Source organism: Aotus nancymaae, unplaced genomic scaffold (assembly GCF_030222135.1).
Source record: "Aotus nancymaae isolate 86718 unplaced genomic scaffold, 86718_ANA_hifiasm-v0.15.2.pri h1tg000003l, whole genome shotgun sequence".
In the NCBI taxonomy this organism is placed as follows: Eukaryota; Metazoa; Chordata; class Mammalia; order Primates; family Aotidae; genus Aotus; species Aotus nancymaae.
The window spans coordinates 10,285,298-10,312,214 of record NW_026988414.1 but is presented as its reverse complement, the minus strand read 5'-3'; the positions used below and the strand labels follow the sequence as shown (position 1 = coordinate 10,312,214).

Here is a 26,917-nt window from a genome sequence, read left to right as displayed (position 1 = left end):
TGGAATGAAGGTGCATGTGACAGAGAGAGACAGGGAATAAATGAATTAAATGGAGTAATTGCAGGGTGAGCAGGGAAGAGGGTGAGCAGCGACCTCTCCACTTCTGCCAGCCCCACACTGTGTGTCTGAGGTCAGAGTGGCCCCCTGCCTTGGGAGGACAGGTCAAGACAAGTGACCCAGCCCACCAGAGGCCCGACGAGGACACGAGCCCTTGCCTTGAAAAGTGCTGGGTGTGGTGGCTTACGCCTGTAAGCCCAGCACTTTGGGAGGTTGAGGCGGGTGGATCACCTGAAGTCAGGAATTCTAGACCAGCCTGGTCAACGTGGTGAAATCCGGTCTCTATTAAAAACACAAAAAATTAGCCGGGCATGGTGGCACATACCTGTAATCCCAGCTACTCGGGAGGCTGAGGCAGGAGAATTGCTTGAATCTGGGAGGTGGAGGTTGCAGAGAGCCGAGATTGCACCAATTCCAGCCTGAGCGGCAGAGTGAAACTCTGTCTCAAAAAAAAAAAAAAAGAAAGAAAAAGAAACTGACCTCGACTCTATCCCATACCCATGGGCCTTCTGAGGCCAGGACTCCCAGGTGAACCTTGGCCTGCAGATGGTAAATCAACCAGGAGGAGAAATAGCCTATAAAATCCTCTCCCCAAATGGTACATTTTGTATTCTGTAGTGAAAAGGGCTTTTAAAAGTGCTGCTTACTCAGGTGGATTTATGGGGTTCCCCCACCCCTCCCTCCCACTAGTGTTTACTGGTCCTCAGGCCTGGAGCTCCCTGGGGTTCTGTTGTTTCCTTGGTGGCTCTTGGTCCAGGGAGAGAAACCAGATAGCACCTGTTTCCTGCCTTGCTGCCCTGGGGCCACCCCGGCCAGCTGGGTGCCTGGAAGTGCAGGGCGATCCTACCCACCAGAACCCCCCTGTGGCCCTGCACAGGCCTAAAAGTTCCGCCATTAGTGCCCCTTTGTCCCCAGAAGATCCTTCCCATGTGTTGTCCCCTGCAAATGGGTCACCAGGGAGGCACACCCAAGCTGGAAAGGATGTAGAGATCAGCTAGACCAAATCCCCTCATTGTACAGCAGGGAAACCGAGTCACAGAGAGGCTCAGGTGCTGGCTCAGTGCCCCAGTCCAGTAATGGAGTTACATGAGAGCTTTAGCTCTGGAGTGGCCTGTCTGCATCGGACCCAGCCCTGCCACTTCCTGGCTGTGCGGTGCTGTGCAAATGAGTTGCCCTTTCTGAACTTCTGTTCTCCCGTCTGCACATTGGGTTGTGAGAATTAAACAAGAGAAGTCATGGGAAGCTCTAATACAGTGCCTGCAGCTTAGACAGGGCTTACTAAATACTTCTGACTAATTCGCAGCATCGTGTTGGAAGAGCCCTCATTAGTATTAATAGCAGAGCTGGGTTTTGACCCCAGAGTTCTAGACTCCGAACGTGGTTTTCTTGCCACTCATGCAGTGCACAGAAGACACGATAGGGGAGTTCTGCTGGAGAGTGAGCACTGAAGTCAGCAAGCCACCCCGGCAGGACTGGCCGGGACCTCAGTGATAGGGCATGGAGGCAGGTGGAGAAAGTACGGACCCAGCTGCAGGGGTGTAGCTGCCTGGTGGAATCGGCTTCCTTGCAGCCACGTGGCCCTGGGTGTCCAGCTCCCCACCCCGAGGCCAGGGCTGGCTGAGAGCTTGAAGAGCTGATGAGGTGTTTGTAGCCGTCCAGACCTCTGGGACAGGCTTATTATGCTAAGGCAAGTGTCAGCTGGAGGATTTATGGGACAATGAGTCACTCCTGGCTGCTCTGGTTGTCACATCCCAAGCTGAGACCTTGGGAATGCGTAACTGGTTTCTGTTTGCCGACGTCTGCTCAGTCCTGGGCACTGGCAGATACCAGGAGGACCCTGCCGACGTCCGCAACTCCCCTCCCAGCTTTACCTTTACCCTTTTCAAGACTGGGCTCCCCTCTTTTTCCTCCGTTAGACTCTCAGTGTTCCTTAGGAGTCCCCTTTACTTGGGTGTCCTCTGCACTGGGGAAGGGATGACAAGCCCAGGCTCAGGTGGTGGTGTGTAACTTGGAGGCTGGAGGGACCTGTGGTAACTCCAGGGGCCTCCCAGGGCAGCCAGATTCCCCACTGTCCTACTACTATGCCTCTGCTTATGCTGTGAGTCTGCCTGGAATGACTGTATGTGGCTATCCTGCCCCAGCTAATCTCAGCAAGCCCACCTGCTGCCCCACCTTCAATGTTTCTAAAACGCCATTAAAAGCTGCCTCCTCGGAGGTTGCAGTGAGCCGAGATCGTGCCATTGCACTACAGCCTGGGTAATGAGCGAAACTCCGTCTCAAAAAAAAAAAAAAAACTGCCTCCTCCAGCCAGTCTGCCTAGATTGCTCCTAAGTGAAATCCTTTTGAAAAGCCCCACAGAGTACTTTCTCTGTTTCCTTTTATATCATCAAATATGTGTTAATTCATTCAGGAAATATCGATAGAATAGCTGCCAGGTGTCCAGCACTGGAGACCCCGGCTGCCATCGGCCCCTGCTCTGGAGGCTTCACAGTCCAGTACGGGGTGGGGTAGGCACTAAACAGCCACACTCAGAATTACAACTGTGATGTCTCCAGGGAGACCTGGCCTAGTGTGGGGACATCAGGGGAGGCCTCTAAGGCAAAGACTGAGGAGGTGCCTGGAAGGGTGTGGAGGGTTTTCCTTCCCAGGCAGGAGTAACAGCCCAGACCCTTCTGACTAATGGCTGGGCTGGTCTCTGGTGGTCAAAGGAAGTAATAAAAAACTATGATAATGAAAGTGATCATGAGAGCAATGACAGCAGTTCATATTTATTGTAAAGTTTCTTCCATGCAGGATCTCATTGAATCTTCACAACCACCTTGTCCCCATTTTACAGAAGAGGACACAGGCATGGAAGGTTAAGTCAAGAGGCCAAGGCCCCATAGCCATCAAATGCTGGAATCACCTGCTCTCACAGATATTTACATTTTACCTGGGGATTCCTGGGGATTGGATTACCCTGAGAACCTAAAGAGGTGTGTCAAATGGTAGAATTTCAGGTGTGCTGATGGGCAGGAGCGCTGTTTAGGACACGGACCTTTAGCTCTTGACAGGGAACAAAAGTCACATGTTCAGGGAGGGAGCTGTAAAGACAAGCTTTCAGAGGCGAGAGGAGTGAAGCCTCACAAAGAAGCCCTGCAAGAAAAGCGGGGAGAAAATGGGTGATTGTTTTGGAAACAGTTAAGAGCTGTTTTCTGGCCTTGGTCCTGAGATCTGGGCTCCCAACTCAAGCTTCCTCTGCCGCTTGCCCTTCCCATCCTGGTTGTGAATTTGAGCACACGTGGGCCAGTGTGTTTCGCTTGCGTGTCTGCACAGTTCTGTGGGCGCCTGATGATAGTTGAGTACATTTTTTTGTATCTGTGGGCTTGTTTTAGTGTATTTGTATGTTAGCTTGTATGTTTCATGGCTGTGAATGTGTGTATTCGTGTGTGTGCTGATCAGTGTGTACGTGTTTGTGTGTGTCTGTATGCGTGGTGGTGTTAGGGGGACTTATATGCTTACGTATGCATTTCTTTGCGGGATGCCTTTCCTGTGTGTATTTGTATGCGTGCCTGTCCTTGAACTTGTGTATGTTTCTGGCCTTGTATATTTCTCTATGTGAACATGCTTAAGTGTGTTTTTCCAGGCAGTATTTTAACACAACAGTGACCCTTGAGTGTCAGGGTCCAGCTTCTTCCTGGGGTTTCCCCGAAGGCCCTCAGGACCTATGAATGTGTTCTCTTCGTATGACTTAAGTAGTCTGGCTACCTTCTCTAGGTGGCGTATGTGGCGATCACACTGGCATGAGATTGTGGAGGGTTCTATGGGCATAGGGTGGCCTGTGAGTAGGTGGCCACCAGGAAGGCACCAACTTAATCCCAGCTTAACATGCCTCCCCTCTTTGCCTGTCACAGTGTCTGGTGTTCCACCATTAGTGAGTCATTCTCCATCTGGGACCCTCTTTGATGGCGTGTAGCCTTGAGGGGAGGAGGCCAGAGACCCTGGCAGCCTGCTGAGGGTAGAGACCCAGGAACAGGGAAGTGGGGGCAGGAGGAATGGTGCATCTGAAGGATTTAGGCAAAGCCAGAGAATTCCCTGATGCCATTAGTGCCAAGCCTGGGGTGGCCCAGGCAGCCTGGCCCCGGCAGCTGCTCTGACTTTATAGAATCATCAAATATCAGCTCTGGAAATGAGCTTGGTGATCACTTAGCCCAGCCCTTCACACAGCAGGTGGGAAGACTGAGGCCCAGAAACAGGAAGTGTGGGCAGCCTGGGAGGTTCTTGAAGCGGCATGCTGAAGATACAAAGAGTACTGGGCAAGGAGCAGGGGACCCAGGTTCTCATGGTCCCACCTGGTGACACTGGGCAGGTCCCACTGCCCTCTGGGCCTCAGGTGCTTCCTCTGTATCATGTGGGCACTGGCCTGGCTGCCCTCTGTAGGCCCTCCTGGCTCCCACCCTGTGACTCTGGAAGCACGACCTCCACCCTTTTCCAGCGCTGCCACCAGCCTGCCGCGGTGTCGGGTCGGCCTGGCAGCCTGTGCAGCTAACATTTCTTCCCTCCTGGAGCTGAGAGAGGTGGCGGGATCTGGATGGGATCTTCTCCTCCCTTTCCTGTTTATTTAGATGTGCTTTTGGCATTCGGGCGAAGCCCCAGAAAGATATTGAGAGACATGCCTGTCAAAACAGCCTCGCTTCTCCAAGGCTCTCTGTTTGGGGATGGGCTTTAGAAACCGCTATGGGAGGAGCCGGGCCTGGGTGGAGGGAGGGCCCGCAGGGTTCTGTCTCCATCCCAAGTACTGTCTTGGGGTCCCCGAGCAGGCAGCTGAGGGCTCAACGGGTGACAAACGTTTTCCAGTCCCGCCTGCCCATCTGCAGCAGCCCAGGTCAGTCTGTTGAAGGGGAGAAGGGGATGAAGACAGGCCTGGAGGAAGGATGCAAGGACAAAGAGATGCTGGGCTTGGGGGAAGGAACCCACCCTTGACTGAGCACCTACTGTGTGCTAGGCATGGTGCTCAGTGCTTTATATTCAGGTGAGAAGCAGTGGCTTTGAGACCATTGGCGACATGGGGTTCCCGGGTGTCCAGGTGGCGGTGCTGAAATGCAGATCCCCAGTTCCCTAGGGGCTGCCTAGGGACACAGGCAAGGACAGCACTGGGCAAGGTTCCCCTCCCTGGGCGGGGGGAGACTCCAGGTCCTCCCTGGGAGCCCCCTGTGGCAGCCCCGCTCTCAGGGCCTCCCTTTCTTCCCTCCCGCCTTGGCTTTGGTCCCTGAAGCCTATTACAGTGCCTAGGGCTGAGTGTGGGGAGGACGATCCCAGCTGTCCATTCTGTTCCCCTATATGTGGGAGTCCCCACGCTGCCCACCCCAGGGGCCAGAACTCTCCTGGTTACAGTCCCAGCTCTGCCACCCACCTTCAGCAGGTGGCTTACCTTCTCTGAGTCTCCATTTCCCCACCAGGAAACCCAAAACATCCTGAATTCTGAAGCCCTCATCCTCCCAAGGATTCCTGATAAGAGGCATTGGGCCCCCCTAGGTATCCCCTCCTAGAGTGGGGGTGACTTGTCAGAACGGAAGCTCGATTGCTGGTAATATGTCATCATCATCATGTGGAATTGATTGAAATGAATGAATGAAGAAGTCACGTGTCTTGAATTCTGAAAGGCCTTTGAGAAAATCATTCAGGACCTTCTGGAGAAGGAGCGGGGTTGGGGGCCAGATGTCAGGATGGTGGTGTAGTGACAGGAGCTGGGGTGGGAGAGCTGCTTAAGGACTCGGGTCCTTCCAGCCAGAGACCCCCCCCCCCCGCCTCTCACTCCTACTCAAATTCCCCTGTGCTTTAGTCAGTGATATGATGGAAGCCTAGGGGCCCTGGGGATCAGCTGGCATAGGAAGGGTGTCCAGATGGGCAGTGGGCCATCCACAGAGAGTGGCGGGGACTACACAGCTATCCATGCCCAGCCGTTAGGGAACGAGCTGGGGAGGTGGCACCAGGCAGCAGCCTTGTGCAAAAGCCCTGGGACCTTGGTTGACCTCAGCACCGTGGCGCAGCTGCCTGACAAGCAGACAGGGACATGGGCTGCCTTAACAGAGGCAGAGTGCCCCATCTGGGGAGGGAGCCACGGGTCCCCGAAGACTGTGTAGGCTGCTTGCTGAGCTTTAGACATCAGTCCTTGCTCCAGTGAATGAAAGCTGAGGCCTCCACCTGAGCAGCCCTGCCCGCCCCGTGCACTGTGGACATCGGGAGTCTCTGTGAGGTTGCTTTAGGAAAAAAAAAGTGCTCGTTTAAAAGAGTTCAAAACTACCAAACTGGATGACACTCTGTGGCTCCAGAATCATTTTGCAAGCATGTTCATTCATGTTCCTCTCCCACTGCCGGGCGGCCTGCAGGCCCCTCGGAGAGCCCAGACAGACTCACACCCTTGGTGGTCATTTACCCGCTGGGGCCAAAAGAGGTGGTTGTGTTCAGCCAACATCAGTGTCGGTCACAATAAACCTAGCAACTACTGTGTGTAGTTGCTTAATAGTTACTGTCTTTCTGGTGACATTGTAACTCATTGTACCTCATTTCATCCTTCCCAGGGTCCCATAAAGTAGGGATCATCATCAGTCCATTTTACACGTAGGGACACTGAGGCTCAGAGAGATCCAGTAATTGGCCCACAGATTGTCTGAAAGATTTGAGGCCAAGCAATGTGAGAGGGCTGGAGCTGCCCAGAGGGCATGGTCAGCAAGCTGGGGCTCCTGGGGTCCAGGGCCATCTGCAGGAGAAGTGGGATACAGCCAGGCCTTAGGGGGTGTGGCTAGGGGTCAGAGTCTGTCAGTAGGCAAGGGAGTGATTATGGAGACTACTTATAATATCCTTGCAGATGAGCTAGGCCCAGCGCGTTACTGCAAACTGAGTGTTTTTAACAGTCCTGTACACGTATACGGGATTCCATCTGAGAATGATATGTGCCTTTTGTTGAGCACTTACTATCCGCCCCGCTCTGAGCCTAGAGCTTTAGCAGTTTTTTGTTTGTCTGCTTTCCGAGATGGAGTCTCATTCTATCACCCAGGCTGAAGTGCAGTGGCACGATCTTGGCTCACTGCAACCTCTGCCTCCCGGGTTCATGTGATTCTCCTGCCTCAGCCTCCCGAGTAACTGGGATTACAGGCTTGTGCCATCATGCCCGGCTTGTTTTTGTATTTTTAGTAAAGACAGGGTTTCAGCATGTTGGCCAGGCTGGTCTTGAACTGCTGTCCTCAGGTGATCCACCTGCCTCAGCCTCCTAAAGTACTGGGATTACAGGTGTGAGCCACCATGCCTGGCAGCTTAATCAGCTTTTATCTGCCAATTTAATCCTCACTGCAGCTCCCACCCATTTCACAGAGAGGTGAGGGGCCTTGTCTGTCAACTCTTGCAGTGACGGATCTGTGGAGCTGGGTTTGAGCCCCGTGTGCCTGCCTCCAACTCGGTTCTTAGCCACTGAGCTGTCATTGGGCTCCACTGGGGTCCTGGAAAGTGGGTATCAGGAACCCTGTTAGACTGAATGATTTGCCCACAGCCCCTCAGTTAAAGGTTGTCTTTGGTCTAGAATAAGAGTGGTCAGCCCCTCTTTCCAAGTTTGGGCTATAGCTGCCTCCAGAAATCAAGTCCCAGGAGCTGCCCCTGAAGGGACAGTAGAAAAGGTTTGCCTCCCTTCATCCGGCGATGAGGGAGAGGATGGAGGCCCTTGGCCCTCCACCCCCACGAAGGAGCGCAACAAGCTGTGTGGCTGGGCAGAGCAGGGGACTGGAGTCCGAGGCCCTTGATTAGCCTTGCTTTGTGACCTTGAGGAAGTCCCTTCCCTACTCTGGTCCCCAGTCACCCTCTAATTCAGCCTTCGCATCTGAGTCCCCTTCTGGCGGTGGCTTTCCAAGCTGATGAGTATTTGTTAAGCCTGTCATATGCAAGGTCCTGAGCTGAGTCCTCTAGGGAACACAGGTCTTTAGGTGGATGTGTGATAGGATGGGTGGGTGGGTCAATGGGAACCCTCTCTGTTCCCTGGAAGAATCACTTTTCTCATGATCTGAGTTCCCTGACCTCTTGAATATCCATCCATTGCTTACCCCATAATGTTCATGGCTATCTTGGCCACTGTGTCTAGCACATAATGTCTCTCAATAAGGTGGAAGCGTGAATGTGACAGGGAGTATTAGGAGTCCCCAAGGTCATTGTCAATTTGGGTGGGGGAGGTACCATTCCAAGTAGGCTTTAAGGAGGAGGCTGCTTGTCAGAGGAGCATTAAGTAGAGTCACAGAGGGTGGAGTGGGGAAGAGGAGGTGCCACATGTGCATCAAACCTCCTAGAGGGGAGAAAACTTTTTTTTAACTCAGAAATAGGATAAAGCCATCCATACTGCTCCAGAATGAGCTACATAAATTGTGAAACATGCTTCTTTGTTCTTTGTATCTCAAGATTGCAAAAATTGTGAAATTTCCATCAGTGTAGAAAATAACCAAGAAAAAGTACAAGTCCATGGGATAACTTGCTTGACAACAACCTCTGGGAGAGGAGAACCCATCCAAATTAGCCAGGTGCAGCCCCCTCCCCTATACCTGGCAAGAGGCGGAGGTTGGGAGAGCTCAGAGCTCAGAGCTCATGCAGAGGTGCAGGTCGCTGCCTCCACGCTGTGTCTCCCAGAGAGCCTAGTGGTCTGCTGGCCTGCCACCATTTGTGGTCCCTCTGCAGTAAGCATTGCCTTGTCCATGGGTCACACCTCTGGAGAAGGGTCCTTCCTGCAGCCTCTAATACCTGAGAGATATCTGTGGCAGCAGATGAGAATACTCTGATGGATAATTCCAGGCTGCAGAGGTGAGAGGCATTTGGGCTCCACTGCCTGGGATGGCCTTCTGTTGAGGTGGCATTTCAGGTGGGCCTTGAAGGACACGCAGAATTGCAACAGGTGGCCACAGGGGTAGGTCTCCTGTGGACATGAACGGGTGAGGAAAGAGGAAAAGGCAGAGGGAGAAAGATAGGAAAAGGGAATTCTTGAAAGCTCTCAAATCAGCCAGGCCCGGAAGCTGGGTGTCCTTGAGTGAGTCACTTTACCTGTCTGAGCAAGCTTCATTTGCAGAGAATGTTTTTCTGTCATGTTCTGTCTGTGAGGGTGACATGAGATGACTTGTACAGCCCATGTTTGACCTTGTCATGTTGAAGATGGACAGATGCAGCCCAGCGCCTGTGGCAAACGTCCACTCTCCTCTTGGACACAGAGAGGGCTGCCAAACTGACCCTTTATTTTGTGATGGATGGAATGTGGTATTCGGATTACGTATAAGAACCTCAAATTAAGTTAATATCCCACTTGCCACCTGGAATTGAGACTGGGGTGGGTGAGACCCCAGAATCGCCCCCTCTCAGAGGACTCTCCCTCCTCCAGTTTTCCTCTCCCTCAAGCTGCCTATAGGTTCCAAGCCCGGCAGGACCCAGGCTGTGTCCCCTGGGGCCCCCACATCTATCCCATCACCTGTACAGGGAAGATCCGTTTGACCTGTGCATATTGAACGCCTGTCTCCTCTGTCTCTTCCATTAGACCAGGAGCTCTTGGGATGGGGATGTGGGGAATTAAGCTCTGTTCTCAGTCAGTGCAACCTGGTAGGTGGATAAACGGCCTGAATAAGGTTCCTCAAATCTTGAAGCTTTTAACGGGGATACTCAGCAAACCCTTTAGCCCCTCGGACCCCTCCCTGAGCTGGGCGCTAGGAATCCCATCCCTGAGGTGGTTGTCCTTGCTTGGGGTACGTACAACGGTTCTGGGCAGGGGCTCCACCCTGACATCGAGCGACTGCCGCTCTGGGAAGGAAAGTCGCCCGGTATCCGGGGCTAGGTGGCCAGGGCACTGCCAAGCGCAGGCTAGCCGGCGCCTTAGCCGACCACGCGCCCGCTCTCATCGGTACCACTGCAGGCTGGGAGCAGCGACCTCGCGGGGGAGGAAGGCGCTATGTCAATCCTCGACGGGGTGGGGGGCGTGGATTCCTCCAGGTGGGTGGGGGGGTGTGTGACCTCGCTCGCGGAGGACGGGCTTAGAGGCGGCGGAGAGGTGAGAGAAGCGGCCGGCCCCCGCGGTCCCCCGGGCTCTCCGCCCTTCTGCAGCCCCGCCCCCTCGTCCCGGTACTCCCCGCTCGCCCCGGCGCCCGGGGTCTCGGGCAGCCTCGGCCGCGGTCGGCGCGGCTCGGCTCGGCGTCGCCATGGCAACAGCGGCTTAGGGGGCGGGGGCGACGTGGCGGGTGGGGTGGGCTGGGCCGCGCTGCGCGGGCCGGGCCGTCGGCGCTCGGTCGGCGGGCGGGCGGCGCGGGCCGCGAGCTGCTGGGGCCGAGCCCGAGCCCGGCCCGCCCTCGGCCGCGCGGCCGCCCAGCGAGGGTGCGGGTCCCGCGCGGGTCCCGGCCCGCCACCACCGCGCTAACCCCGCCTCCCCTTCCCCCTCTTGTCGCCCCGCGCGCAGGGCTTCCTCAGCCGCCGCCTCAAGGGCTCCATCAAGCGCACCAAGAGCCAGCCCAAGCTGGACCGCAACCACAGCTTCCGCCACATCCTGCCGGGGTTCCGGAGCGCCGCCGCCGCCGCCGCCGCCGCCGCCGCGGACAATGAGAGGTGAGCCCGCCGCCGCCGCCCGGTCCCCCGCGCCGCCGCCCGGGGCTGCGCCCCCGAGGGCGCGGGGACAAAGCGCGAGCCCGACCCGGGGCGCGCCACCCGGGGGAGGGGACCCCACGCCGCCGGCCGGGAACTTGTGGGGCCACCTCAGCCGGACCGGGGGGCCCGAGGGGAGGACCCTGCGCCTCTCTCCGGGGTGAGGTGAGGAGAGGAGAGGAGAGCAGAGGGTGCCCCCGGCGGCCCCTGGCGAGGCCCGGCGCGAAGTGCCCGCTCGGGGAAGTCCTGCCTCGCCTGTCCGAGGTGAGTGGGCATTGTTTCCCCGGCCGTGCGGTGCCCGAGCCGGGGACGGAAGTGGCGCCTCCGCCCCCGGACCCATCCCCCTGCCTCCGGACCCATCCCCCTGCCTCCGGAGCCCCTGGATATCAGATACAAAAGGCATTTTCGGCCGGGTTTGGCCGAGACCGGGCGCTGCCCGTGACCGGGCGCTGCCCGTGGTGAGGGGAAGGGTGAACATCTGGAGGGGAGGAGCAGGGGGCTGGGCCACTTAGGGGGCACATCTGCTCTAAGTAGGGCGCGTGCTCCGCTGGGGGCTGGGGCGAGCAGAGCGGGCAGTGCCCAGGCCCTGAGCTGGGGGCATAGCCTGAGGCTGGGGAGCCAGGGCCACCTCCTCTCCAGTGTGGGCAGCTGCTTCCCTCCCTCCCTCCCTCACCTCTCCACTCTCAGGGGTGTCTCCTGCTCCCTGTTTCCTTCTTCTGGGCCAGACGCGAGCAGGTGTGGAAATTCCGTGGGGAGGTGGCTGGTGGGGCAGAGGGGGAGAGGGAGGAGGAGGAGGTTCAGCCTGCCGGGAGACACTGGCAAAGGAGCAGGCTTCAGCTCGCAAGGGCAAGCCATCCTGTCCTCCAGGGGGCACTGGGCGGACACATCCTCTCAGGGCCCAGGTCCTCCCCGAGTGGTGCCAGCCACAGGCACCTTTCCACTTAGGCACAGGCATGGTGATGGATTCCAGTGCTAGTTAGAACATGTCCCTGCCCAGCCTGTGGAGGCGAAAGTACCAGCAGGCACCGGGGAACCTTTTCAGCATTCAGCCCGAACATCTCAGACCACTGGCATCTGCCTTCGTAGGGCTGTGTCTGTGTTGGCACTCGCTGTAGGGGAGGCATAGGTAGCATGAAAATGTCTCTCCCCTCCCCCTTGGTTCTAGCAGGCAGAGGAGTACAAGTTATAGCCCAACTCCTGCCCAAGGCTGAGTGACTATTTAACTGACCCCTAGCATCTTCCTGGAGAGGAACACTCCCACCTCCCGGTAGAATGGCTAGACCTTTAATTTCCATCGGCCCAGAGCCGCGCTCACCAGTGCATCCTCACCACTGCCTGCAGCTGGTTTCCTGCCCCAGCTGCCAAGCCCAGCCTGAGGCGGGACCCTCTGCCTTTCTCTGATGGCCGTGGTGCCCCAGGGGACCAGGCGTGCCCTGGCAGGAAGATGCAGCCAGGCCAGAGCTCAGCGCTGGGTGCAGCCACTGCGTCTTTGAAAATCTCGCTTCCCATCTTTGTTATTGTCTGGGCGGCAGGCCACCCGGTTTGCTGCCTTCCTCCCTCCGACCGGCCCCTGCCTTCGGCTCTCTTCCCCAGGAACATGCCCTTCTCTGCGCTTTCCTTGGCGGGGGTCAGGACCCTCTGCACCCGCATGCGGGGGCTTGTGTACGTACCCCATTTTGTGTGCATGTGGTGGTTGTCCGGGGAGCAGGAGAGGCAGCAGGCAGTCTGGCCTCTGAGTGTGTCTGCCCTCCTGGGAGCAGGCGGCATGCATGTCATGTTTACCTCCTTACAGCGGGAAGCCTATATCTAGAAGCCAGCAAGTGCTGACTGGCCACCCTAGCCAGAGGTCGGGGCATGGCCAAGACCACCTTGTGCTGGTCCTTCCTCACTTGGCATCAGGTCAGCCTTGCCTCATGCTGAAGGGGCGCAGAGTGGGGGCTGGGAGTGAAACTACAAGCCTGTTTCTGGAAACGGTAGGAAATGGTAGCGGCTGGAGCAGAATGTCACTGGCAGCGGTGTGGAATTGTCTTATTAATTTTCTATAAACAAAATCTGGCTTGGTGGGTTCGCTGGCAAAGGAAGGGAGCCTAGATTTCCCATGGACAAGCAGAAAGAGTGGGTTTGAAATCCCTCTACCCAGCCTTGGAGCTGAAATAGGCTTTCCCAGGACTAGGGTCTCCTGATTTGCTGCTTTGCTTAGGAATAGATTCGTCGGCTGCTACTGGGATGGATGGGCAGAAATTTCTCCGGGGCTGTCCCTGGAGTCATCCTGTTTGGAGTTCAGTGAGTAAAAATAACTGTGGTGACCCCACCCCCGCCCCAGCTTATGGCCAAACCTGGATGAGAGGAGCGGTGCCTCTCCCTACTCTGATGTGGTGTGGTTGTGCTGTTGAAGGCTGGGAGGGTAGGATGGGCTGCCTTTGGCTTGGCTTAGAAGCAAGGAAGGGTTGTGTCCTGGCTCCATGGGACCCCCGCTGGCTGCCATGCCTCTGGCTATGGAGTGGGTAAGTGCCAAGATGCCAGCCTTAGTGAGTGGGTGGGGATAGGAATAGGAAGGAGGGTAGGGGCTTCTAGGGTGTCGAGTGGGAACCCTTGTCCCCATGGTCTTCTCATGTAGATGAGCAGCACAGGCACTCTAAGGCAGCCGCTTGAGTTCTGACTTTAGATGAATCTGTCTGGTTTATATGGCTGCTGAAGAGGCTTTGTTGAATGCTGTCTGCGTGCTCTGCAAGCTGCTGTGTTGGGGAGGTGGTTTTTTTGCGCTGGAATTCTCTCATGTGGAGGTTGGAAACCAGTTGGTTCTGTGCTGGGATTTTTTGGCTCCCTGGAAAAGGAGTCGGTTTCAGGTGTGGGGATGCCGAACCTGGCTGGTTGGGAGTGAGGGTTGCTGTCTGGTTGTGAGGCTGGGGTCAGGCCAGACAGGCCTTGGTGGGCACAGCTGGGCTCTGGGGGCTGGGGGCTGTAGGACAGGCTTGAGCCTTTGGACTTATTCTTCTGAAACAGCCTCAGGGGAGGTTGCCAGCTGGTCTCCACAGTCCCTGGGTCCCTCAGACAGTCATTTCTTCTTCAGAGGCTTTGGCAGTAAGCACCAAGGACAGGTGATCATTTCTCCTGGGTAACAGAAATACATGCTGCTTGAAGCGCTTTCCAGGTGAAAGGTGTGCCGGTAAAAGCATTTTCATTTTGCAGACTGGAAATGCTGCCGCTTCATTTACGGGGCTGTTTTAATGTTGGTAAAAGTGATAGAGGATGTGGTTCTGCCAGCCCAGAGGATAATTTCCAAGTCATTCATTTATTTATTAATGTTCCTGAGGAGCTAGGAGGGTCAGCTAGCAATATTATGCTTTCCTCATTCCTTGTCTCTCCTGATGCTGTTTCTGGGTGACTCTAGCCCTCCACACCTGCTGGGAATATGCCTCCTTTGGCATGCTACCTGTCTAAACTTATTCCAGTAGTTACTCTAAAGTGGCTGTACCCTACATCGTATTCTTCCCATTCGGCCTGGTGCAGAGCTTAGCTCATAAACGCAGGCAGCACTGGTGCAGGTAGGCAAGGCTGCTATGTGTAGAGTTAGGGATCGATTCCTCCTTCCAGAGTATGCGTGTGTTGGCTGGTGTTCCTACACCTGAAAGTTACTAATGGTGGAATTCCAAGTGATGTGGGACTAGGGAGGGAGATACGGTACTTGGATGTTGGGGATGGCAGCTTCCAGGGACCCTCACCTGGCCCTGAGTAGGCGGGAATCAATTCTGCCCCTGTTGTGAGACAGTCTCTGGAGGCGGGAGAGTGAGAAAGGTTGATGAGGAACAGGGAAATGGAAGTTAGGGTCTGTTTTCCTGCTTTCTACCAGGCAGAGCTGGGTACCCACGTCTGGTGTTTCTTGCCCTTGTTCCCTCCCCTACTATAGACAGGGAGGGCCTGGTCCTTTTTTTGGGACTAGTCTGTCAAGCGTGGTGATGTCAAGATGATAGTGCAGTTTACACAATTGCCAGAAGTAATGGAATGTATGTGATCTTTGGATTTGAAGCCAGGCATTCCTGGGGCTTCAAGTCACGTAACCTTTCGGAGCCTCAGTTTGCTCATCTTCAGAATGGGGATGATGATAATCATGTTGCTGAAGACTTTAACATTAATACTTTCAGCACACATTTCATAGAAATTGTCCAGTTCAGTGCTGTTTCTTTGGCATTTAATACCGGGTCTTGTACATTTCTTAAATGTTTCTCAAATTCAATCAAGTAATAATGTGTGAAAGAGGTTAGGTTAATAATGTCATAGATTTTCAGTTAATATTGGTAAGGTTAAGCCACCACATCTTGGTAAGCCTCAGTTTTCTTATCTACGGTGTGGGAATAATAAGCAATCATGTGGCCTCATCCTGAGGTTCAAGAGATAATAGATGTTGCTGTGCCTGGTAAGGTGGATTGAGCTATAAGAAGGATCATTATTGCCTTAAATGTAAGAAACAGCCGTTATTACTTAAAGCACAAGACACTTTCCTGGGGATTCCTGCCTATACCTGGGAAAGCAAAGTTCTCATACGTGTTTTAAGAATCAATTTTAAAAGTTCATTGTTCCATCTTCTGTTTGGGTCATCCGTGTTTTCAATCATTTAGGCATTTAGGTTATGTCTAGTTTTTCTTTATTAAAAATGATACTAGGATTTAAATCCTCTATGTTTCTGATTTTTCCCAAAGCATAAAATCTTAGAATTACTCGGTCAAAAAATATGAATAGTTTGAGGGTTTTTTTTTTTTAAGAAAAATGTCACCCACTGAAAACCTGTAATAATTCACACACCCCCAGTGATTTTTGAGAGTGCTCACCTGTTTCCTCACACCCTTCAAAACACTGGATGTCATCGTTAGAACAGTCTTTGTCATTTGGATAGGCAGGAAAAGGCATTTTGTTGTTGTTCTTTGCATTCATTTGCTTGTTGGTGATTGAATACTGCTTTCCTGAGTTTCATGGCCAGTGGTGGTGCTTCTTTTGAGACTTGTCTATTCCTGTCCTTTGCCTGAGTGTTCTGACAAGCCTCTTACAGGATTCTTGGTTGCTCTATTTGGTCTTCCCCAGCTCTGAGAGGTCCCATTGTAGGTGGATCCTACATGAGAAATGAGCCTCTGCCTTCCAAGAGGTATGACAGGGAATTCACTAATTACCTGCAAGGAAGGTTCACCTGACTCTCCCTTCCTCCTCTGCCTCCCTTCTTCTGTCCTCCTCTCTGCTTCATAAGGAAATCAGGTTTAATTCCTCATCCCTATATCATAAAGAGGCCCTGTCAAAGCACTTTGAGAGGTCTTCTGGCCTACAGGGTAGGTAGACAGTGAAAGGGCTGTTCTATGGCCAGGAAAACTGAGGCACACAGTCCAAGGCACGGAGGTGGGGCCTATGCAGAAGCCAGGCATTGGAACCAGATCCCCTCCCGACTGCAGCATTATACTTGAGCCCCATGGGCACCTTTGGGGGCAGGGCTGACCAGCACGGGAGCACATGATTCTGAGTCTCATCTCCACAGAGGAAGGGGAAAGCCACAGAATACGACCTGGATGTATAGAAGAATCAATTTATTTCTTGCTTTCTCATTTTTATTGCCCTCCTTTTAGTTCTGCAGCTCCCTCGTGTACCTTCCCAAGATCCGAGCTGGGCAATATTTTTAGGAACGGTGGAAATTAGCTAGTGAGAAAGCCAGGCTGGGGTTTCAAAGGCTGGAGAAGCCTTTCTTTGCACAAGTATCTGTATGTCTGTGTACTTTTTTTGTGTGTCTTTCAAGTATGCACTTGTCCTCATGAAGGTGTGCGTATATGTTAATGTCCTTGTACATGTCTATATATTTAGTTGAGTTAATACAGGTGAAGATTTGGAACAATGCCTGGCACATCATATGGGGTGAGACTTTATAAAGTAGCTGTTTTTGGAGGCCAAATATAGGCAATTGCATATGATTCAATCTGTGTGTTCAGTGTAAGTGTTGGCTACCATTGTTATTATCATGTGTTTTCTTCTTAGGTATACATCTACCAGTTGTTTGTACATGTCTGTGTACAGATACCCTGTTGTGCCCATGTGTATAGTGTGTTCTCTTTTTGAGCTTTGAGCACTCATGTGCATACCAGTGTGCATGTATTCTTTCTTTTCTTTTCTTTTCTTTCTTTCTTTTCTTTTCTTTCTTTCTTTCTCTTTCTTTCTTTCTTCTTTTTTTTTTTTTTTTCCCAGCATACCACAGGATTTTATTTGTCAGGCAGGAGACTTCCAAGGGGGAAAAGAACAGAGCTGGCCTTAGGAGAATCAGGTGCCATGGTCACAGAAGCCTTGACAACTGGGAATGGGGATCAGGTTAGGCACAGAGGTGTCCTCAGGCAGAGTCCTGAGGGAAAGAGAGGAGGGGAGAGAGAGGGAGCTTTGGCCTCATCAACCCTTCTCAGTTGTCAAGCGATTTAGTCCCAATCTCAGTCATAGAGTCATAGAAAGTCCCCACACATGCTGGCATGCTCTTCTACTTCTCTTGCTGAGAAATGCAACTGGCAGATAGGGCACTGAACCCAGGAGATGGGGGGTGAGTCCTCTGGGGAGGACACCCACAGTACAGATTGGGACGATGATGATGAGGATGAGGGAGAAGCTGGGTGAGGTGGGGAGGTCTCTCCACAAGTGGCAGCACCATGTGGGCTGAACGCCCTAGAGTCCCTGGCTGCAGCTATGTTAGGATATTCCTGAGGTCTGAAATTTCCTTGGTGTCCGCATGGGGATGTGGGAAGAATGTCCTCCGGATGGAAGGATTAGCTAGCCAGGGGCTAGGACCAGACTCCTGAGCATCAGAAGAACCCTGATTCAGCACAGAGCTCACAAGGGCTGAGGGACCCTCCACAGGGTCATCTAAGGAGTTCAGAGAAGAACGCACCCGTAGAAAGGCCAGGCCAAAGGACTGATGATGTGTGAAGGGTTGGGAGCAGGCCAGGCGAAGTCGACCCCATGACTCTCCGGAGGCTGGAGCCAGGAAGTCAACATCTTTAAACATGTGGACCCCGGAGCGGTTCTTCCCCTGCTTTGAATCAGTTAGAGACATTAGCATGGTTGCAGGGAGCAGGGTGACAAAAGGTCTGTCCAGGAGCCAGGAAGAACGGCCCACATCAATTTGCAGGAATGCACAGCCACAGTTACCCACATCAATGTAGCCAATGGGCACTGCCCTCTCCAGCTGTAGTTCTACTTTCAGTTGCCCGCTCTTGTCCTGAGGGCAGCTGAGCCAAGGTCTCCTTGGACTGTCTGGGTTTAGCAAGTTCTCTACAGGATATTTGGGATCCTGAGAAGAAAATGATACCACGTGGCTGATCTTCACAGGAGCCATGGTGGGCCCAGCACGGTGTCAAGTACAAGCAAAAACCCTTTCTCCCAAGATTTCTTCTGTCACTGACTATGTGTGAGCTTCTAGAAAAGCAAGAATCCTCACATTACTCCTGTCAAACTGCTTGTAGTTCTCACAAGATTAAGTTCTTTCAGAATGCCTTCCCTTATAAAAACTGTTGTTGCCATTTTCTGGTAATTGCTTTTTTACCCTGTGTGCCTCTGCACTAAGTAGTGAGCTCTTTAAGGATGTGGATTTTTGTCATATTCATGATCTCCCACACTTCAGAGCAGCATCATGGTTCCGGGACCGTGGACCTCAAGGAGCCACCATTGCCTCCGATCGTGGACCACCAATCTATTCTCCCCTTCTTTCTTCTTTTATTTGTGAGATGGAGTCTTGCTCTGTTGCACGATCTCGGCTCGCTGCAACCTCTGCCTCCTGGGTTCAAGCGATTCTCCTGCCTCAGCCTCCCAAGTAGCTGGGACTACAGGCACATGCCGCCACACCCAGCTAATTTTTGTATTTTAGTAGAGACGGGGTTTTACTATGTTGGCCAGGATGGTCTCTATCTCTTGAGCTCATGATCCGCCCACCTCGGCCTCCCAAAGTGCTGGGATTATAGGTGTGAGCCACTGCACCTGGCCCCAAGTGTGCACAGACACTGAGCTGGCCGGTCTGTGAATAAGCTCTCTACCTTCTTGGGGAGAATTTCCCAGACAGCAACTCTTTGCTTCCCATCTCACCTTCAGGTACCAGGCAGAACCCAGGCCCAGGTGCCAGGCCTGAGGGGTGCCGTGGGATCGCTTCCATTCTCCTCCAAGTAGCCCTGCCTATTTCCAGGCCCCATATTAGAATATGCAAATTGACTCTTTAATGGAATTCCTTTGCAAAATATTACTTGAACCAGAAAGTTAATTACCAGGCTCTAATTAATGGCTATTTTAGAAGACCACAGAACAGAACTGGAGGATATCATAAGAGACCAAAAAGGCAAGAAGGAAAAGCATCCAGCTCCCCCACCCAGCTTGGTGACTCCTTCCAGGGTGGCAGGGTGCGCTTAGCTTCTCCCCTGCTCTGAGCTGCCAGCCCGCTAGCTTGTAGTGATTGGCTGTGGATAAGTGAATGTACCCCTTGCATGAAGAACCTCTGGTAGTTCTAGTCTTTTGGCCATCAGTGCATCCATCTTTGAGGTGTTCTGGGCAGCATCTGCCTAGTAGTGGGGTAAGGAGGTATGGATAGCAAACCTGGGCTGGAGTGGGGCTGCACCACCCTTATTGCAGCCAGGTGACATGCCCAAGGCCTGGGCTATGGGAGGGACAGTCACTGGCTGCTCTGCTTTCCCACCCCTCCAGGGGCCTCTAGGCTACCACCTACAGGCAAGCCACCCCCCAGTCAGAGCCTGGGAGCCTGGGGCAGCTTTCCACAGCCAAATCTCCGCCAAGGGCCCAACTCCCTCCTCTCTGCTTCCCTCTGAACTCATGGTGGAGTCACCTGTGGCCCATGTGTGATGTGAGAGCTTGCTTGCACATCCCTTCCTTGGGCTCTTGCTCAGGCCCTGCCTCTGTGACTGTGGGCAAGCCACGGTTCTTCTCTGACCCTCCTTCCACTCATCCATCAAGATGAGTGATTGTGCCCGCCCACCTACCTCAAAGGACTGGCTGGAAACTCACAGGAGATTATAGTGATGGAAATGATAGGGAAGTTTTCCCTCCCAGCTGGGGTGTGCTTGTGTTACCATCCCCTCCTGAGATAGAGGGCACCTCTATCCTCCATGGGCATGTGGCTGTCCTCCCTTGTGTATACAGGCCATGCCGCCTGCCACCTGGGCATGCACACGTGCACGTCCTTGTGGAAGCCACCAGTGTGCACCAGATAGCCCCTCTGGGCCACATGGGCGATGGGGTGAAACCTATGGGAGGGAGAGGGAAACAGGGTCCATCCCCAACCACAAAGGTTCCTGGCACCCTACCTGAGAATTCCCTGGGGAAGGGGTAAGAAGTGACCCCAAGGCTGGAGGTCAGGCCTGATCTTGAGGGCAGGCCAGGAATAAGACCTCCCTTCCTGCCCCTCCCTGTGCCGGCTTAGGAGGCTTGCATTCTGAAGACCCCCAGGGTCATCACCTCATAGACCTCAGCTGATGACAGTGCCTTGGCAGTAGGCTGGTTGGAGGAACCAACACATCACTTTGTGCCCTGTGCAGAGACATTTAGAGTTAGCCAGTGAATAACTGAATATGCTTACATTTTTTAAGAGGGATGGACCAGTGGGCAGCCTCAGGCTGTACTTTTTTGAGGTTCCCCCAGAGGCAACCTGAGTAGGTTTTTGCCACCTCCACCCTTCTGCCACTTCCCTCAGTTTTCCCATCTCTCAAGTGGGGCTAGTGGTACATCCCTGCATCAGACGCTCTGCCGAGTGATTACTCCTTGGCACAGTGATCTTCCATCTCCCCTTATCAGTGGGCAGCCCCCACGGGGGAGCAAAAGAGCCCTTCTTCCTCCTGTCCCAGGTAACCCATCACCCCCAGCCTGTTGCCCTGAGCTTTCTGGAACAAGCAGGGCCCTTGTTTTCAGGCTGGGCCTGATTGTAAAAGAGTGCACTGGGGAGAGATAGAGATGGCACCAGGGTAGCATGGGCCCTAATTTGATGCGACATTGTCATGGGGAGTTTTCATACTGAGGGCAGTGAATTAGTGTAGTGTCTCCCTGTGCCCACTGACTAAGGGAAGTTAATTTCATGCTCTGCCTTTTTGACATTCATAATCAGAGCGTTGTATTGCAGCTGCAGATTGTTAGCAGGTGAAGGATGTGTGAGCCTCAACAATTACTGTTTCTGGCTGGGGAGGAGATTGATTAATAGATTGTTCCCAGCCCCACCCCCTCTGCTCCTTACTCCCCTTTGTGCTTTCTTTCCCTCTTTCCGACTTCCCCACATTTCATCAGGAAACTAAGTGCCTATGACTAAATCCCTACTCTTGTGCTAGAAACCAAGGGCAGAGGAGGACTTGTCCAAGGAGGAATTGCCCAGGACATCTGATAAAATGCAGATTCTCGGACTCCACCCCAGACCTTCTGAATTAGACTCTCTGGGTGAGGTAGTCAGTCTTGCTTCCCCAAAGTTTGCTCCTTTTGCAGAGGTGCAGGAATTGTGCCCCAACTGTGTGCTGGTGACTTGCCTAAGCACTTCCTGTGCTGTACTCTTACTGATTCCTCATAGCAAGAGGGCTTTTTGTTTCCCATTTCACAGGTGTAGAAACTGAAACCCAATGTGTGAGTGTCCCAGAATCACACATTGGAGGAAACCTAGTAACCAGGCAAGTCCGTTCCCTGGTTGATGTCAAGATCCCACCAGTAGCATGTCATGCCCTTTTTCTTTAAGGCTATGATGCCTTTTGAAATAAACCCTCCTCAGAGGAGTTTCAGTAGCCCCCTTCTATGCCTGCACTGGGCTCCCACTGTGAAAAGCTCCTCCACACTGGTGAGGGTGCTTAGAACAGTCCGGGCATCTGTGACCAATCTACATTTTGCAGCTGAGGTGGGTGAGGCTCAGAGAGGTGAAGGAGCAGAGGCAAGGGGTGCTGGAACTCATCTCCTAACTCCAGGTCCAGTGCTCGGCCCACCTGCGCCACCAAGGCCTGCTCTTCTTGCTGACTTTCTGGTTGCAGGTGGGGAAACTGAGGTTCAGGGAAGTGTACTCATTTACTTAGGATCAAGCGAGTGGCGGTAATGCAATTCAAGGTCTTCCAAGTAAAATTCCATAGGACAGAACTCATCTGCATTTTAGGGCTGGACCATGTACCCTTGGCTCCCACCCGGGAGTGGAGTCTTCCAGACCCTTTGGCAGATCTTGGCTCAGGGAAGAGAGTGACTGTCTTTGGAGAGACCAGGCCAGGTAGGGTGGGCTGCACTCCCAACTAAGGAGGCCAGGCACCGCTAGGGTTGTGGGATGTGATGGGGGATCTGGGCCTGTGAGGCAGGCAGCTGGACTCTGAACCTAGGGCTGTCTTACTCCAAAACTCCGTCCTCCATACCGCCAGTTGCCGTGGAGGTTAATAGCAGGTGCACCTGAGTCAGTCTCCCAGAGCTGGTCCAAGGCCCAGCTCCACCAACTGCTTTCCCTCTGAGCCTCAGATTCTCTATTTCAGTAAAGCAAAAACAAAAACAGAAACTAATGTCTCAAGGCCCAGGATTCCTGGCATAGGGAAGGCCCAGTCTTTCCTGGGCTTTGGTTTACTGCATTCAGGTCATGAAGCCCCTCGAGCTGCTGGAGAATGGAGCCATCGTAGCAGGGTGGGATGGAGATGCCTTTCATCCTGCTCTCTTCATGGCAAGCTGCTTCTGATGCTGTGCTAGCCCCACCCACTGGACTTGAGTGGCCACTCAGGATGGGCCAGGCTCTGTTCCTGGTGCCTTCTTGTGCATTTGCTCAGCTCATTCTTACCACAGTGCTTTGAAGGATAGGTGCTATTACTATCCCCATTTTACAGAGAAGAAAATTGAGTCACAGAGAGATGGAGCAGCTTGTTCAAGTTCTACAGCTCATAAGTGGCAGAGTTGGGTTTCAAACCCAGTCAGTTAGCTTTATTATATACCCATCAAGTACCGTTCTACACAGCCTGTGCTTATGTGCCCTGTTTCACATGACATGTTCTGTCAGTGATCACTTACCAAGTGATCACTTACCACCTGGTCACTTACCAAGCATCTGTGTGCCAGGCATTATGCAATGTATATGCACTATCTCTAATTCTTTTGACTACCCTCATTTTATGCTCCCCTCATTTACAGGTGAGGAAACTGGCCTCAGAGTGTAAAATCACATAGCCAGGATGAGCCTCGGGGTGGATTTGGAATCTAGATCTCTTTGGGTCCACAGCCAGGGCCCTCTCTGGTATATTAGCTGACATGGCTGAGCACATCCTGTGTGCCAGGCCCTGCTCTCTGCACTTCACAGAGTTGAACTCACTTCACCCTCACAGCAGCCTGTGAGACATATACGGTCACTGTCCCTGGTGCACAGCTGAGGAAGCATGAGTTGCGTGGCTAGAAATGGCAGAGCTAGGATTAAACCCAAGCAGTCTGGCTCCCATGCCAGTGTTTTTAACTGCTGCACAGTACCGCCCTCTCCTTATCTTACAGGTGAGGAAATTGAGGTTCTGAGAGGTAAAAGTCACCTGCCTTGAGTTGGACAGCAGGTGAGTGACATAGACAGGATTTGCATCCAGGTCTTTGTAGAATGTTTTTCTGTCTCCCAGGTGAGAGATGTGGCAGCTGCCAGGAGGTTCGGAAGTGTGTCCCAGGGGCACCAGGGGCTCTGCAGGGGGCTGCTGTGGGTGCCAAAGTCCTAAGGCAGTAGGGGTGGCAGTGGAGGCAGGCCTTAAGATGGAGTCATCAGGGTGTGAGGGCAGGCCCCACTCAGTGACGGCCCCTCCTGTTTGCAGCTTATCACTTATTCAAGTGTCTTCTTCTGTGGCTCCCCCAGGGTCCTGGGCTCCCACACCTCTTTTCATCTAGGCAGAGGTGATGAGCTGTGGCTGCATTTGGATCTGTTGACTTACAATGCCAGATGAGTTGGGGCAGGTGGAAGAAGGGGTCGTGGCTAGGCTAAGTGGCCTTCCGTAGCACTTCCCTTCCTCCAAGGTCAGAACATAGAGCTGACTTCCATCACTACCTAGGAGGGTGAAGGCAAGCAGGATGATGGTGATGGTGGGCAGGGGCTCCCCCACCAGCCTCTGTTCAGGGTCTGTGGGAAGATAGGTGAAGCTGGTGCTGAAACCTCCAGCCACCCTGGCAGTACTATAGCAGACTCACCAAGGGGGTCACCTGTTGTGCTGCAGGCCATGCTCCCTGGTGCCACCGCCTTCCATGGACTGGATGTGATGTAGGAAAGTGGTAGTGCTAGGGCCAGATGTTCTGCCAGAAGCCCATCCAGCCTGCCTGAGGCAGTCTTGTTCAGTTGCCCTAGGATCATAAAGTCCATGAATGTCATGGTTGTTTATGAGGATAGTGAAAACCTACTTCAGAGAATTTCAGAGTTGAGGAATAATGGAGCTGGCAGAGAACTTAGCAAGTCTTAGAGCCTGTACAAGCCAGGGGTGCACTTGAAAGGCCCTGCTGTCTTCTGTACCTCTGCTGCTTATTGTTCAGAGCACGCATAGGAGTGTCTTCCCAAACCAAGTTCCATGGAACACCACATTCTTAGAGATGTTAATGGGTGTTTGGGATGAGAGAATTCCATAGTCCAAAAAGGACCAGGAAGCAGTCTGTCCAGAATATCTCAAACTCAGTTCCAGAGGTTCTTGGAGGTGAGACTTGATGTTTTACTCCAGTGGGGTGATTGTGTGCTCAAATACATTTTGCATCCTCAAATTTTGCTTCCTCATTCTTGGGAAATCATTTGTGACCCAGGAAATTAAAGGCCCTGAGAAGTCCTGCAATAAAGAAATCAGTTTCGCTTTGTTTAATCCAGGGTTTCCTGTCCCCTGCCCCACCCCAGGAGCAGCTGTTAACATCTGTGGAGCAGTCATATTTTGCAGAACATTAGTTGGTAAACATTCATTTGAGATGTATGTCTCCTCAGAAGCATGTTTCGGAGGAAGCTCTGGAAGTGTTCCCTGCCATTAGGACCTGCAGCAATAAGCCTTGAATGATGGCATTGCTGGCTCAGCAACAGGTAGTGGGGCACATGTATTTGGAAAAAGGCATCCCAGGTCCTCAACATGATTCTTCAAAGCAGCTACCAGCTCTCCTGTGTGTGGGATGGGCCCTGGCTCTGGTCAGAGAGCCCTCTGTGGGGAGTGGTCTGTCTGGAATGAGCCTAGGCCTAGGGTATGGGGGTTTATTCCCCTTTTTGCAGGCTGGGCGGCTCCCGTGTACCTGGCAGCTTGGGCTCTCGGCCTCCCCATCCCCCCTCTAGACTCCCTCTGCAGAAGGCAGTGGTAGGGCAGAGGCTGCCCACAGATTTGCATAATTGTACCGTCCCCTGAATAATTAATAAAGCTCTGTCCTTGCTGGGAGCAAAGTCTGCACCATTATGGATGGGTTTGCCATGGATGGGTTTGCCGGAGCAATTCCAAGGGAGCCGAAGGTTCCCGGGCTCCTCAGCCTTTCCTGGCATGTAGCCCCCAGAGAGAGGAGAGGGCACTGGGTTGGGGGCTGGCTCTGGTGTGTCTGCATGGCTCCTGTAGCATGATAAAGGGCAGGTGGGGGGCAGTGTGCTTTCTTCCAGGATCCACACGTGGGTTTTCTAGCACGCAGATGGTTTAGGCTTCTTACTCTTCCTGCTTTCTGTGGTCTGACTAACCCTTTTTCTCTGAAGTGTGATCAGCTGTTGTGGGGTCTTAGCCCTCTTTTCTGGCAGCCCAAAGGGAGCAGTGCTTATGCAGAGAGTAAAAGCAGTGAGGGCGAGTTTTCAGATGAATAGGGGAGGGGGAGGTATTTCTGCTTGGGGCCCTTCTTCAATCCCTCCCAGTTTCTGGGCTTGTTAAAGTCAGGGGTAGCCTGGGAGTGATTGCTATTTGGGATTTCTAAGTCCCTTTTTATGGTGTTTCATTGAAGTGAATTTTCCCTCTGACACATGGCCTTGTCTCCCTGTCACCCTAGAAAGGAGAGTAAAGGGTGGGCCTGCCCCCAACATGTAGTTGACATTGGGGAAAGTCCTAGAGTCACTCCAAGCCACGAATACTCTTGAAAGGCCTTGCTCCAAAACTTCTGAGTATTTCTCAAAGGGGTTCTGCTGAGCACATGCTTACGATGTTAATGGGTGCTTGGGATGAGGGAATTCCACAGTCCAAACAGGTCAGGGCAGCATCCAGTGAACCAAGTCCATCAGTTCCTTCAATGCATGGCTCCTTATACTGTGTGAGTGTGTGTCTGGGCCCCTGGGAGGGAGTACAGGATACTCTGTTTCCCATCCACACCGGCACTCCAGAGTGCTGGCGCATCTCTAGCAATGGGGAGCTCTTTCCACCTGGAGTGGCCCCTGCCCTTGAAGGACAGTGCCAACTCTTGGAAACTTCCCCCTTTGTGGAGCCTCCCCAGCCAGCATTGATGTGGCACCCTATCATTCCCCACAGGGCCCTCACAACAGCTAGGAAGGTGGCAGGGCAGGGATTATTCCATTTTACAGGTAAGGTAACTGAGGCCCAGAGAGGGTAATTATCTCACCCAGGGGCACATAGAGCTGATATTTAAACCCATGTCTTCCAGCTGGTCCTTCAGCTCTTTCCTCTTGGCCACCAAGAAACCATTTGCTCCCTGGATAAATGTCAGTATGTTGGCTGGGGTGGGGCCTAATGACCTGTTGCTCTCACAGTGCCCTTCCCAGTTTGCTTGGAGTGTCTGGGGGGTGGAGGTCGGAGTGAGCAAAAGCCTTGCTTCAAGGTTTCCAAGCTGTGGGACCTGGCTTTGGAGTCATTCATAGATATGGGCCTAAAATCACCAGATGCCTGCTTATCACACCTTTCCCGACTCTCACCCTTTTCCTTCTCCTGCCCTCTTGTTATAGGGTGGGGATGTTTGAAGTGCCCCAGGAGCTGGGTAGGCACTCATCTTGGGCCAGTAATGGTGGTACAGGGGTGAAAGAGTGGGGCAGGGGGGTGAAGCTGGCTTGTGTTTCTCCAGGCCTTTCTGAGAGTCACTGGACAAGCCTGGTGGATGACCAGGGGAGCCTGGAGTGAACTTGTTCACAGCAGCTGGGCTTAGAGGCTGCACCGGGGCTGAGATGTGACTTCAGGACTTGGGCCAACTGTTTTATATCTCAGAAATCTCCTTGGGTTATACCATACACCATGAAAGGTACTGCACTGCCACACCTGACACTTCCATTCTGGTCCCAAAGCAAGCCACACGGGGGCTGTCTGATGAACAGAATCCTGCTCTGCTGACCCAT

At 53.2% G+C, this 26,917-nt stretch overlaps 2 protein-coding genes across 2 annotated transcripts in view; one reads left to right on the top strand and one right to left on the bottom strand.

The window, feature by feature from the left end:
- The window catches only part of DAB2IP (DAB2 interacting protein), a 214,115-nt gene that overhangs the window by 117,124 nt on the left and 70,074 nt on the right, over positions 1-26,917 (top strand). The window contains exon 3 of the mRNA XM_064378350.1: positions 10,502-10,647. Coding sequence (XP_064234420.1) covers positions 10,502-10,647 — 146 coding nt within the window. The remainder of the gene's footprint in view (positions 1-10,501; positions 10,648-26,917) is intronic.
- On the bottom strand, positions 17,346-18,381 carry LOC105721057 (protein XNDC1N-like). Its single transcript, XM_064378366.1, has one exon. The coding sequence runs from the start codon at positions 18,029-18,031 to the stop codon at positions 17,381-17,383; it is 651 nt and encodes a 216-aa protein (XP_064234436.1). The 5' UTR covers positions 18,032-18,381; the 3' UTR covers positions 17,346-17,380.